This window comes from Haplochromis burtoni, unplaced genomic scaffold, assembly GCF_018398535.1.
Source record: "Haplochromis burtoni strain Fernald_Lab_line unplaced genomic scaffold, NCSU_Asbu1 Contig_1068, whole genome shotgun sequence".
NCBI lineage: Eukaryota > Metazoa > Chordata > Actinopteri > Cichliformes > Cichlidae > Haplochromis > Haplochromis burtoni.
In genome coordinates this window covers 29151-41742 of record NW_024583429.1, presented here as the reverse complement: position 1 = coordinate 41742, position 12592 = coordinate 29151, and the positions used below count along the sequence as shown (strand labels likewise).

Sequence of the window (12592 nt, the reverse complement as noted above, 5' to 3'; positions counted from 1 at the left end):
GCCCATCAGGTCAGAAACATGACCACATGTTGGTTTCACACATCTTTAACCTGTATATCCGAACAAGGGAACACAAACAACAGTAGGTCAACATCTTTTTGTAGCGAACCACCGAATGAAGGATGACACTTTACTCATTAGGTTTTGAAGGCTTAATGGCAGTAAACCATTAACCTCACCATAGGAGCTGGGGATGTATACACAGAAACAGCATGTAAGTTAAAAATCTACACTCTTAACAATCATAAACCTTACATCATAAAATAGGATTCAACATAAAATTTAACAAATGTAGCCTCTGTCACACAAAACATATAAACATGTCCTTATCTATGTCATGAAACTACCTTGTGCCTCTATCAAGGGGGCTGCTAATGACAAAAGAAATCTCCAAGGGACTGACGCTAAAACTACGCCGACAGTGTTTCACGGGAAATCGTCCCTTCAAAATAAAAGCTTCTAAACTCAAACACGAAGCTGGTGATAGGAAACAGCGATAAGTGCCAAAATGAAGTGCAAGGAACTAAATAAAAGTATTTAGGGTTATTTACAATACTGTTTGCAAATGTAGTCAACCCTTCTCACATTTGCAAACCTCAATTCAAGAAGTTAAAGAACTCTTTGTGTCAAAAAGGATAAGATGACAGAGGCGGGCGGTGTCACGGTCCTGGGTCGGTGACCCAGTGTTTTGAGTTCCTTGTGTCTCTGAGTTTTTGTATTATGATCTTAGTTCTCTTTGTTGCCCCAGTAGTCTTAGTGTATTAGTTCGGCTTTCTTGTATTCTCTTCAGTATTTAGTATTTAGTAGCCGCCCTCTGTGTCTCCTTGTTATTGTTCTGTGTTTCTTAGTTGCTCTGTCTCCCCTAGTCAAGTCTGCGTCTATGTTACATTTCCTGTTTTACTTTGAAGGTCTGTGTCCTACGTGAATGTATTGAGTTTCGCTTCCCTTGGGTCTCGTTATATCCGTCAAATCGTCAAACACCTAAAGTAGCATCACCCTGCCACTCCACCAACCTGTACAAGATGCCAACATGAAAACTTACTTTGTGAATAATAATTGTAGTTTTTCCAGCTAACTTCACTATCTTCTCCTCGTTCTTCCTGTTCTTGTACAACCTCTCTCTCTTCATCCTCCTCACTAAACTAGAATTGTATTTGCTGGTAAATGACAAAAATATAATCTCATAATAATTAGTACAAGAGCAGTTTGGGATTCACGATTGTTAACAGGACAACACACGGCTTAGTTATGTCAAATCATCATCACTGAATGTGGGTTAACAGAATCTACAGCTTTATCATTTGTGGTGAATTTGACCACATGTCCACTCTTACCTGTTTCTCTTTGCTCTCTCCCTCTCTGTCCTCCTCTCTCAGTCCTTGTTAAATGTTACAGTGGGGAAAAGCATGAACTGATCCATATCGGTGTATAACAATATTTAAACTGAACACAGGCTGCAGCTGGACACTCACAGGTGACATCATTTTGATTTGCTGTCACCTGGATCTGCAGCTGTACCGAAACACTGAAGCCCAATTAGATCAGAATAGGAACAAAAATCACTAAAAAAAAATAATAATAATAAAGTTCATCAGCTTCTCAGCTGGCGACTCGCGATATACCAGCAGATTAGTGGATCAGAAGATTAAAGTTAGCTAATAATTTTACGGGGTTTAAGCTAATATTATTGATGCTTTTTAGAGAAGAGATAAAAATAAGCAGACACTGTATAAGTCACAGCAACGTCCTCGCATTATCAGAACAGTTTGAACTTTTGTTGTATAGTTAAAGTGTGTTTTAAAATGGCATCACTTTTTTGTATCATGACCTCTTTATCTTCTTTCTGACACACCAATGAATGTCTTATTAGTCAATTAATGACTGAATGATTTTTTTTGAGTACATCATTTATGTTAATTAATTAATGTTTGAGTTATACAAGTTAACTTTGCAAAAGCTTAACTTAAATATGATATAAATGTTAAAGGATTCCTGAGTTGAAATTAAACATTTTCATCCATAACGATGACATATGGCGTAAATAAAGCATCCGAAAGCAATTCGGGCTCGTCCGGGATTTGAACCCGGGACCTCTCGCACCCAAAGCGAGAATCATACCCCTAGACCAACGAGCCACACGTGGTCACCCGTAGAGCTCACAGATGTTCGGTGATTTTGTCACTATGCTGACTAGCTTTCATTTGTTGTAAATTGTTCTGTTTGGCAGCTAATCTTTCACATACACAGTAATAATGAAATCACCGTCCTCCGCTGCTTTATGTTGGCAGGTTCTGTGTGGAGAAATTCTGACTGGACGTTGTTACTGGGAGGTGGAGTGGAGAGAGAGGGGAGATGCAGTCACATACAAGAATGAAGAACATCAGTGTAGATTTAGATTTGCAGGCTGTAATATAGAATATTCTTAAATATGCTAACTTGAAAGGTCCTCTTTGTAAATCAGGTTAAGATTAGTGGTACAGGTTGTATCACAGAGTCTCCCAGCCCTCGCTTCCTACCATATGTTACAATTTGCTATGGGGGTGCTAGCTGTATTACACAAGGTCCTTACCCTTCATCTTTGTATATATGTATATAATAGGTAAATCTCAAATCAACCAATTATGGTGGGCCAATCTGAAGGAAACTTTACATGAACATTGTCAGACGTGGAGCAAATATTCAAATCTGTATGTTAAAAAACTAAACAAAAAAATGTGTTATCCCAATTCTCACTTGAGACATGCAAAACAAATTTGCAGTGAGTGTACTTTGCATGTACAGTTATTACAGGTTCATGTTGTGGTTTCAGACAGGTTCTTTATGCTTGAATTTGTTGTGCAGGCTGTAAAGGTGGAAGCATTAATCTTCCTCTCTGTTTTTCTTCATTTTTTTGTAATGAAATAAAGTGAGCTCAGTCTAATTTCACCCCATCAAAGTTGCTTGGCGTCTAGTCCATCTGCTCTGGTCCTGATATCAGTCTCATATATATTATAAAATCAGGATTTTAGCATAAAAAGCAAGGACATTTGTGTTTGGTCATTTATTTTTTGTAACAGTGCTTCTTGGCAATGAACCTCACACCATTGTGTACACCTCTGTGAAACCTTAAATGGAGCCACATCTGTGAGGAAAATGCATTTGTGGGTTGAAATAAACAGGCTTTGGTATAAGAGTATTTAGTATTAGTGTATTATTAGATAACTAAATGTAATTTTAAAAAAGTTATGCCACCATTATTATAATGGTTGAGAGCTGCAGGTTTGCAGATATTTTGTTTTTCCACAGTAAACTAAACAGATTTTCACAACGAGACGTCAGCACACAGAGGAAGCTGTGAGGCGTTTGATTGGACAATGGCGGAGCGTTATGTAATTCAGGCGCCTGACGTCATTAAACCGCGCCAAACAAAGCTTCATGCGTAAAAGAGAGACTGGAGAACGGGATAAAGTTTAGTTTTTCTGAGGTTTGAGGTTTTGTAGAAGCTGAAAGTGTGTAATTTCAACGCTCTGGAGACATCTTCAGAGCCGAGGTGTTTGTTTGGAGCGGAAACGCTGAAGCTGCTGTGAAGAATAAACAAAGAAGAAAATGCCGGTTTTTAAATTTTAAAGTCCGAAGAGCGAGAGGAAAGCTCAAAACGTAAGTCCGTCTCGGTTTAAAGCTTTTAACATAGTCGTATTGATTTTTTTAGTGGCTAAACAGGGTGGTTGTAAAAGTGACGGAGATATCGATGTTAACTATAGAGATACCCGATATTTTTTAGCTGCGGGCAGTTTGAAGTACGACATCATATGGGTAGTTATCAAAACACACACTTGTTGCAGGCAGGATTTGAGTCTCATTATACAAGTATGAACGGTAATGTTCGGGTTGTCTTGTAGGCTCTGGGATTGGTTGGGTTATGTAGGCTAGGTGTTTACATCTGTCTTTGTGGACGGCTTGTGTCAAATACATGGCCAGGAAAAGTGATTGTGTGTGTGTGTGTGTGTGTGTGTGTGTGTGTGGTGTTGTTGTTGTTTTAACAACAGAAATGTTGTGTTATATTTGTTGCGATTTCTGCTGCACTCTTGGCCAGATCTTTCTTGAAAAATAGATTTAAATTTTTTTTGAATAAAACGTACTTTTACCTTTTTACCTGGATAAATGAAGGATGTATAAAAGTCAGTGAGCCAAAAACTAATTGAAGTGTTCTGTCTGCCTCTAAATGACTGATGTTTGACAGATCACAGGTCAATTAGTCTTTGCATGAAGGGAAATTATCCTGAAATAAGGAGGAGGAGGTTTTATTTACTCAAACGCTAGTCAAATTCTCAGCAATAACAGAGAAAAGCCTGTATTTATGTTGAATCAGTTAAAATGGGTACTTGGTGTACACAGACACATCTGACATGTTTTCGGGGAAGGTCTTGCTTTTTTCACTATGTAAATGCAATTCATCATAGCAAAAGACTGCTGGTGTGAAAACTGCCACCCCGTAGTCCACATCTGTTGTCCACTGAAAACATTTGGTGCATTTTAAAACAAAAATAAAACTGCAATAAAGAAGACCTCAAACTGTTGAGACATTGAACTCTTGGCTTAGAGCGAGAATGAACCGTTGTTGGTAACCACTGGCTTATATCAGGATGAAGTTCTATGAAAAGAGAACAACCTTTCAGTCAGCCTTCAGACCATTTCACAGTACTGAGTACACGCTTTAAAAAAATACAATGAAAGCTGTTTTTGGTGATTGTTGTTAGTTTTTGTGGGATTCAGTGCAACATTTGACACTTGATGGTGATGTACTGTTTGGAGTCCTGTGTGACAGTCTTTCGATAGTCCTTGGCAAAACAATCTCCAGACTAATCCAGCAGATCTTGAGAAAATCATAGTCCCTTGATAGATTTACGCTGTGCTACAGTAATGAACTGTACACTGCAGTTAGTCAAAACTCTCATGATCAAATTCAGTCCAGCATCAACTTTATTTTGTTTTTTTAATTTGCCTGGAATGTGGCAGCTTATGAGCTCGGGAGGACAGTCTGCTATTATCATTGTATGCCAGTAGTGAGAATATGTGTAGAAGGAATCTGAGAACTGCTCTGTTTCATCAGGATCAAAGGTGATGACAGTTTGCATGTTAAATACCTCGCAGCACATTGTTCGTTCAGTGGTGCTAGCTTCAGTTATTGTGCAGATGTACTGTTTATAATGTTTCCAGGGGAAACCTGGAGTCAGCAGAGACTGAAGAAGTCACTTGGATGAGTGATGAAATGCTACGTCCAGATGGACAGCTGGACGATTGAGCGTGCATCACAACACTCTGTTTTTGACTTTATTTGGGATTAAATGCTTTAAATCTTAAATTATATTTACTTATAGATGTTCGAATAAGTGTTTGTGCAACATGGAAAGAAATTTGTTTTTGGTGTTTAGCAGAAAAGGTATAATAATAAAATAATAATAATTCTGGGATTTTGTTGTAGGATCTGAATTTGATTGCTGGTGTTGGTGAAATTACACAAATAGATTGCAGAGTGCCATGTGCTTTGTAATTGGTGCTGTAGGTTCACTAATTGGCTCAGAAGTTGTGAGGTTAAAGATTTGCTTTGCTTAATTGTTTTGATGTTCTTCTTAGTTGCAGATGGTTGCCATGTTTTGGATGCTGTTGTAAGTTGTAGTGGTCATTATAGTTGCAGAAGCCAGATTGACTTGATGCTTGATGTTGGTTTGTCTGATCGCTGGAGCTGCTGTTGTTTGTAGCAGGTGCTTCATGTAAGTGGCTGCCATTCTTTTGTCACAAGTGTTGGTGTAGTTTTAGTGGTTGGATTCGTTGCAGAAGTTGTTTAAAAGTTTTAAATATCTTCTTTAGCTACAGTAATCAGTGTATTTTGGCTTTGGGTGTTGTTGTGGGGGCGATTGTTGTGATTGGTGCCATTAAATGTCAGTTGTTACAAGCACATGTGACTGATTTCACTTATATTTCATTAGAATTTTTATACTGTACATAATGTGCTGACCAGCATTTTAAAGGTGCTCTCTTGTATAACAAGGGTTAAATATGCAGTGTATGCTTCAAACCACTCCTTTAACAAAACTCCCACTTTTACTTGAAACATAGCAGCTCCAGTCTGTACAAACATTACAAATATTTTCCATTGGATCCCAGAGAAACTCACACAGTCACTGACACTGAGAGGAGAAATGGCACAGAAAGGAGTTCAGCTGGACCGAGAAACCTTCTCTTGTTCCATCTGTTTGGATCTACTGAAGGATCCGGTGACTACAGCCTGTGGACACAGCTACTGCAGGAACTGTATTAAACGTTTCTGGGATGAAGAGGACAGGAAGGGAATCCACAGCTGCCCTCAGTGCAGGAAGATATGGGATAGCATACAGCTAGGGCTGGATTGTGTAACCCTGAATCCTCCCTTAGTTGTGAAGGCCTGAAGCTGGGGCTTCTATGATGCACTGTTTCTTTTTCAATCACCTGTTTTAACACGTCTTTTACACCTCTCTGCATTTAATCATTAGTTATTAATCTCTGGCTCTCTTCCACTGCGTGTCTTTGCCCTGTCTTCCTCCCCTCACCCCAACCAGTTGCTACAGATGTCCGCCCCTCCCTGAGCCTGCTGCTGCTGGAGGTTTCTTCCTGGTAAAAGGGATTTTTTTCCATCCCACTGCTGTCAAAGTGCTTGCTCATAGGGGGTCATCTAATTGTTGAGGATTTCTATTTTCTCTGTATTATTGTACGATCTTTACCTTACACCATATTACACCATACTACACTATAGAGTTTAACTGAATCTTTATTTACTGTGTTGATTTATTTAACCTGTCTTTTGCATAATGACCTTTTAATATTGTAAGTATAGTGATTTAACTTCTATTTTGTTCATTACTTTGAAATTAACATTTACAGCCTAAGAATTGTGTTCACTGGTGTTTTAAATGCGCTCTTCTATATTAAAAGATGGCTCAAAATTGAAACCCTGATAACTCCTCCCTCTTTTACCTGAAACTCTGTAGTTCCACTCTGTCCGCATATTTTCTAAAAATAGTTACTATATACAGCTGGTAGAATAAGTATTAAACATGTCACCAATTTTTCTAATTAAATTTATTTCTAAAGGTGCTACTGACATGAAATGTCTGTAACGACCCATCTAATCCAAACATGCAAGGAAATCAAACCATGGATCTCCATAAATTTTATGTAATGACGAACAATCACACAGTGAAAACGTATTGAACACACCTACTGAAATGTATTTAATACTTGGTAGAAAAGCCTTTGCCTCATCTCAGCTCAGGTGTGATTTTGGCCCTTCCACACAGACTTCAAAGGTTCTGTGGGCCCCTTCTGTGAACTCTGAACTTTAGTTCTCTCCATAGGTTTTCAGTTGATTTCTGTAGCTCTGCACATGTGCTAATTGGCTCTTACACAACTCTTCTTGTACAGAATGCTGTTATTCATTTCAGTGCTGGATTTTGCTACAATAGTTATCCTCAGTCAGAAGGAGAGGCTGAAATCCAGGAGTAAATTGTAAGAGTGGAGTTTATTTACATTTAGATGGATGGTACATAGAGTTATGGCATAGTGTAGGAGAATGTGGTACGGTGATTTGGTGTGGGCTATGCAATCAAGAACAGGAGATATATTAGAAGATAAATAAAGATTAAAGGGTAAAATAGCTGGCTGCAAATTCCTCTAAAGCAAATCTGCTAAGGAGGTGCATCAATCTAATACCACTCCGTAAGAGCGTTCACATGTAGTAAAGCACCAAATGGGCCACAAGGGATAAAATGTTTATGCCTTAAAAGGGAAAAAGTGCAGAAAACAGCATCTCTAACAAGTAGAAAGCGATCTCATGGTAATTTTACTAAAGTGAAACACTGGTAACTGAAAATTTATCACACAAAAACTGAATTCAACATTTATAAATCTGCTCTGATTGTATAGAAAAGAATTAAACTTGTTCCATCTGTTTGGATCTACTGAAGGATCCGGTGACTACAGCCTGTGGACACAGCTACTGCAGGAACTGTATTAAAAGTTTCTGGGATGAAGAGGACAGGAAGGGAATCCACAGCTGCCCTCAGTGCAGGAAGACTTTCACACCGAGGCCTGTCCTGGAGAAAAACACCATGTTAGCAGCTTTAGTGGACAGTAGAACTCGACTCCAGAGTCCAGACCACATTCACTCAGCCGCTCCATGCTGGACTTTGTGTTTCTAATTACGGAGCCACTGCAGAGTTTGTCAAATTGAAATAAAAAGAAGTCATCAAGTTGGCAACAGGTTAAAGTGTTAATTTTAGGTTTTAGTTTCTTTGGTCTCTATTCCTGCTGAGAGCTCACTTTTGTGGTGTTTCTTCTCTGCATAGATCACCCGTCATACTTTAGAGGCACTGATTAGAGAAAAACAAGATCTCATGTTAGTGGCGGACTTTCAACAAAGAACGGTTTATAACTTTCCAGATTGAGACATTTCGAGGTGAGGATGGCAGAGGAAAACGCTTTCACTGTTTAATAGAAAGATTCTTATAGTGAGCTTTTAATTTGTCAAAAAAGTGTTTGTTTGTTTTTTTGTTCCGTTTGAAGAAAAAAAATATTTTAAAACCAAATGTTATATAAGGGGCATGATCTAAGTTTGTTTGGTGGAAAAATTAAATGAGTGTTTGCTTCGAGTGTTCATGAAGCAGAGAGAAGGTCTGGAGGAATTTGTCTTTCTTTGAGGATCTAAAGAGAGGAGATGAACTTTGGTGCTTCCATGGACTTTTCCGTATTTAGGAATGGATGTTCATACGTTTTTAATGATTGATTACTCGTGTGTTTTATTTTCATTTGTGTTTTTGGCCATGGATGTACGTAAGAGGATTGGGTCACTGGGGCTCAATCACAAAAACATCTGTCATGAGAGTTTTAAAATAAACTGCAAACACCTGCTTAGCAGCTTTTTGACGTGGGTTCAATTACATATTGCAATATGGTGAAATCTCTAGTCAAACGCCAAAGTGGTCTCTAAAGATGGGCCGCCGCTCTGACCTCTTTTATCCACATACACAGACAAAAACACAACACATCATGTGAGCCTGTGAACCTTCAGTTCAGCTCATCCTTAAAACCTTCCCTTCCGAGAGAATTACAACTATGTTTTTCACTTAGCCGTTGCCTCCCTTCTTTCCGAGATGATGATGATGGTGATGATGATGGTGATGATGATGGTGAAAATAATAATAATTCCTGACATGCAGCGCTTGGATGTCTCTGACCTCCATACAATGGTCCCTTTGGGAAAGTGTATGTGTGATACAGCATTTGTGATGCTATTCTGCATTCATATAACTAAGTTACAAAGTGATATTACTATTATTAAAGTGATCAATACATAAGGCATGGACAAATGTTCTGAATTCTGAAGGAAAGGAAACCAAAACTGAAGTGTTGTTTAAACATGTGACCATGAGTTAATTTCAATATGAAACCACTGAAAAAAAATTGTTTTTTATGCTTTTGTGTTTTGAAGATAAATAAACCTGCTGTTTGTCCTTCATTAAAATGATTTCTGTCTTTAGCTTATGAGACACAATAATTGGCATAGGTTGATGAAATAAAAACCTGCTTTATTTTTTCTCATTGGGCACACACTGAATCCCATTTGTTCTCAGATATTTATACTTTGGCAGCATAAAAATACTGCAAAAGCAGAACTATAATCCAATTTTTACACACATTCCAGTTTTTTATGTTCTAAGAAGATATTTAAAAGAACCAAATACGTTCCTACTCTGTCTGTGTGATCTTACATTAATGTTTTATTCATGGAAAAATGGACAGAATAAGCTTATAACTTAAAAACTAATATTCTTATGTAGTCTGGTATGTATGGTCAATGTATAGCAAGTGCGATATAAAGACATAAAATATTGATACATTTGACCTCTGATCTTTCCTTTAAGGTCAATAGATTGAAAGTCAATGAGATAAGAATGCCATAAACGGCTAAAAGTGCATTAAAATGGGTTTAAACAGGCTAGATTTTAAAAGCCTGCACTTTGTGGGGCAGTAAGAACAAGTGCAAACTTCTTATAGTTTAAAAAGGAAAAAAACTTAAATGAATAAATAGATAATGTCACTATTCCCTTCAAAGTAAATCCTGCCCAGACAATGAGCTGCCTCAGTGGAGGTTTGTGCTGCGGTTTTTGTTGATGTTGGTGTTTTGATCCCTGTTATCTTTTCAGGATGCTTCTACATTCCTGTGCTGGTTAAGAAGAAAGAGTAGACGATCGATGGAGGGACGACATCGAGAAAGGAGAGAGGAGGGAGAGGAGGAGACGATACATGAGCAGGAGAGAGAAAGAGGGGAACAGAGGGATGGTTCTCTTAAACCTAAATTGGGGACAAAGATGGAGGAGGAAGATGAGGGAAAGGAAACAGAATTGATGAAGGCTTCTCCCAGAGATGAAGCTCAAAGTCAGCTGATTAATGGACACACCCCAATCTCTGCCTCTTCCTCTTTCACCTCTTTTCCCTTCATCTCCTCGCCTCATCAAGGAAGGGAGGGCGAGGATGAAGAGGAGGTCAGAGTCGCCATCCTAACTGTTGAGGATGAGTCCTGTCCTTCAGAGCCCTTTGGCACCACCCAGTTTGAACCAACCAATGAGGATAATGGACAGGCAGAGAGTGGAGGGGAGGGGAAGGAGGATGGAGAGATGGAAGGAGAGGAGGAGGCGGCAGAAGAAGAAAATGAGGAGGAGGCGGCAAATGCTGAGGAGAGAGAGGAGGAAGGGGAGCTGGCGTCACCTGAGGCTCATCTGCAACTTAAGGTAGGACCCACAGTATTTTTTTTATCTTAGTAAACTTGATCATTTTCAGGCTTCTGTTTGATTAAGCACTTGTGTGTCATGTGCGCTAGAAAGGTGATGTGTGGGATTTATTTTGACACACCTGCCCTACTGTTAGCAAGAGGACCCAAACACTCAGATTCCCTCTTTGACAGGCTTGTCCAAAGTCCAGCTGGGTGGCCAATCATCACTCTAGGTCAGATTTTATATGACCTGTCGTTCCTAATTCAAAATATATTGTGTATTGCTTGCCACCATAAATATAATTAGCCATCCATCCATCGATCAGCTTCTGCTTCTCCTTCGCGGGGGACGCTGGAGCCAATCCCAGCTGTCATAGGGCGAGAGGCGAGGTACACCCTGGACAGGCTGCAAGTCGGTCGCAGGGCAACCATTCGCACTTACATTCACTCCCACCTTCACACCTATGGGCAATTTAGATTAATCAATTAACTATCCCCACTAACTGCATGTGTTTGGACTGTGGGAGGAAGCCGGCGAATCCAGGGAGAACCCACACCAACTCCACACAGAAAAGGGGCTGATGGTGGAATTGAGCTCAGGACCTTCTTGCTGTGCGGCAACAGTGCTAACCACTGTGCCAACCACTGTGCCACGCTGCTTAATAAAGTGTAATTCACCCTATTGTGTGTAATTTCTGTTTTTATCTCATGGTGGCAGCATAGTAGTATAATTCTTATGCTTAAAAAAGGACCCCTGAGTGATTTTCCAGTGGTGCTCTTAGTATAATGTTTGGTCACCCCTGCCCAATGAGAAGCACGTGGTGAGAGTGGGAAGGAAGAACTAAATTTTAACAGGAAGAAACCTGAACCAGGATCAGGGAGAGGCAGTGAATGGTTAGGGTAAGGGAATACAAAGAAGAACTTAATCATGTATATTTTCAGTATTTGGATTAAAGGATCATTCTCATTATTTGAGACTGGAGGTTTGCCCATAAAGTGGCTCCTCTGTGGGTCAGTCTAATACTCACCACCTCAGTTTTAGATCTTCGGGGAAACAAAGAGCTGGAGAATTTAGAAACTCTGGCAAATGATTGAAAAGCCTGACACATTTGTAAAAAGAGACAGCAGATTTGGACTTTAAGGATTATTCATGAACACGTTGGGATAAAGAACGACATTTTAAAAATTTCAACTATTTTAACAGTCGTCCAGTATAAAACCTCATTCAGATATTTAAAGTGTTTTTGAAGATGCCTTGATGCCCCATCATATTCTGCTGCTGTAATTGGCTAAAGGTCAGTGTTCATACAGTTTGCATATATGGATAAATATCCCAATTTGCTTACGATTTGTACTTTGCAGTCCAATATGGTGAAATATCCTAAAATGTGAGAGGCGCTTTAATGAGCTCTGTCTGTTCTGTTACATCATGTGTAATTTACACTGTGTTCACAGTAGGTCCACAGCAGTGGAGGATAGTGTCATTCAAACAGAATAAATCAGTAGGATCTTTATTTTCTCTTGAAGTCCATTTACTGATTGGTATATTTATACTTTTAAACTATAAAAGTGTTTCTTCTACTGCTGCCAATATATTTTTATACTTATGAGTTCCTGCTTCTTCTGCAATTATCCAGCAGGTGGCGCCAGTGCACACTTTATCTCCTCAGTGTGAATGAAATACACCTGATAGAGATGTGTAGTGAGTGAAACACCGATGCAGAGGTGTGTGTGTGTGTGTGTGTGTGTGTGTGTGTGTGTGTGTGTGTGTGTGTGTGTGTGTGTGTGTGTGTGTGTGTGTGTGTGTGT

General features: G+C 39.2%; 1 protein-coding gene and 1 non-coding gene across 2 annotated transcripts; one reads left to right on the top strand and one right to left on the bottom strand.

Annotated features, from left to right (window-relative positions):
• Positions 1-2063: 2063 nt before the first annotated feature.
• Positions 2064-2135, bottom strand: trnap-ugg. Its single transcript has one exon. It is a non-coding gene; the product is annotated as a tRNA-Pro (tRNA).
• A 1258-nt stretch (positions 2136-3393) lies between these two features.
• Positions 3394-10802, top strand: LOC102303552 (F-box/WD repeat-containing protein 7-like; the record flags this gene model as incomplete). Its single annotated transcript, XM_042216474.1, is given in 2 exon segments — positions 3394-3636; positions 10218-10802. A coding segment is annotated over 1 exon segment (537 nt), but the record flags the coding sequence as incomplete, so codon positions are not given.
• Positions 10803-12592: the final 1790 nt, after the last annotated feature.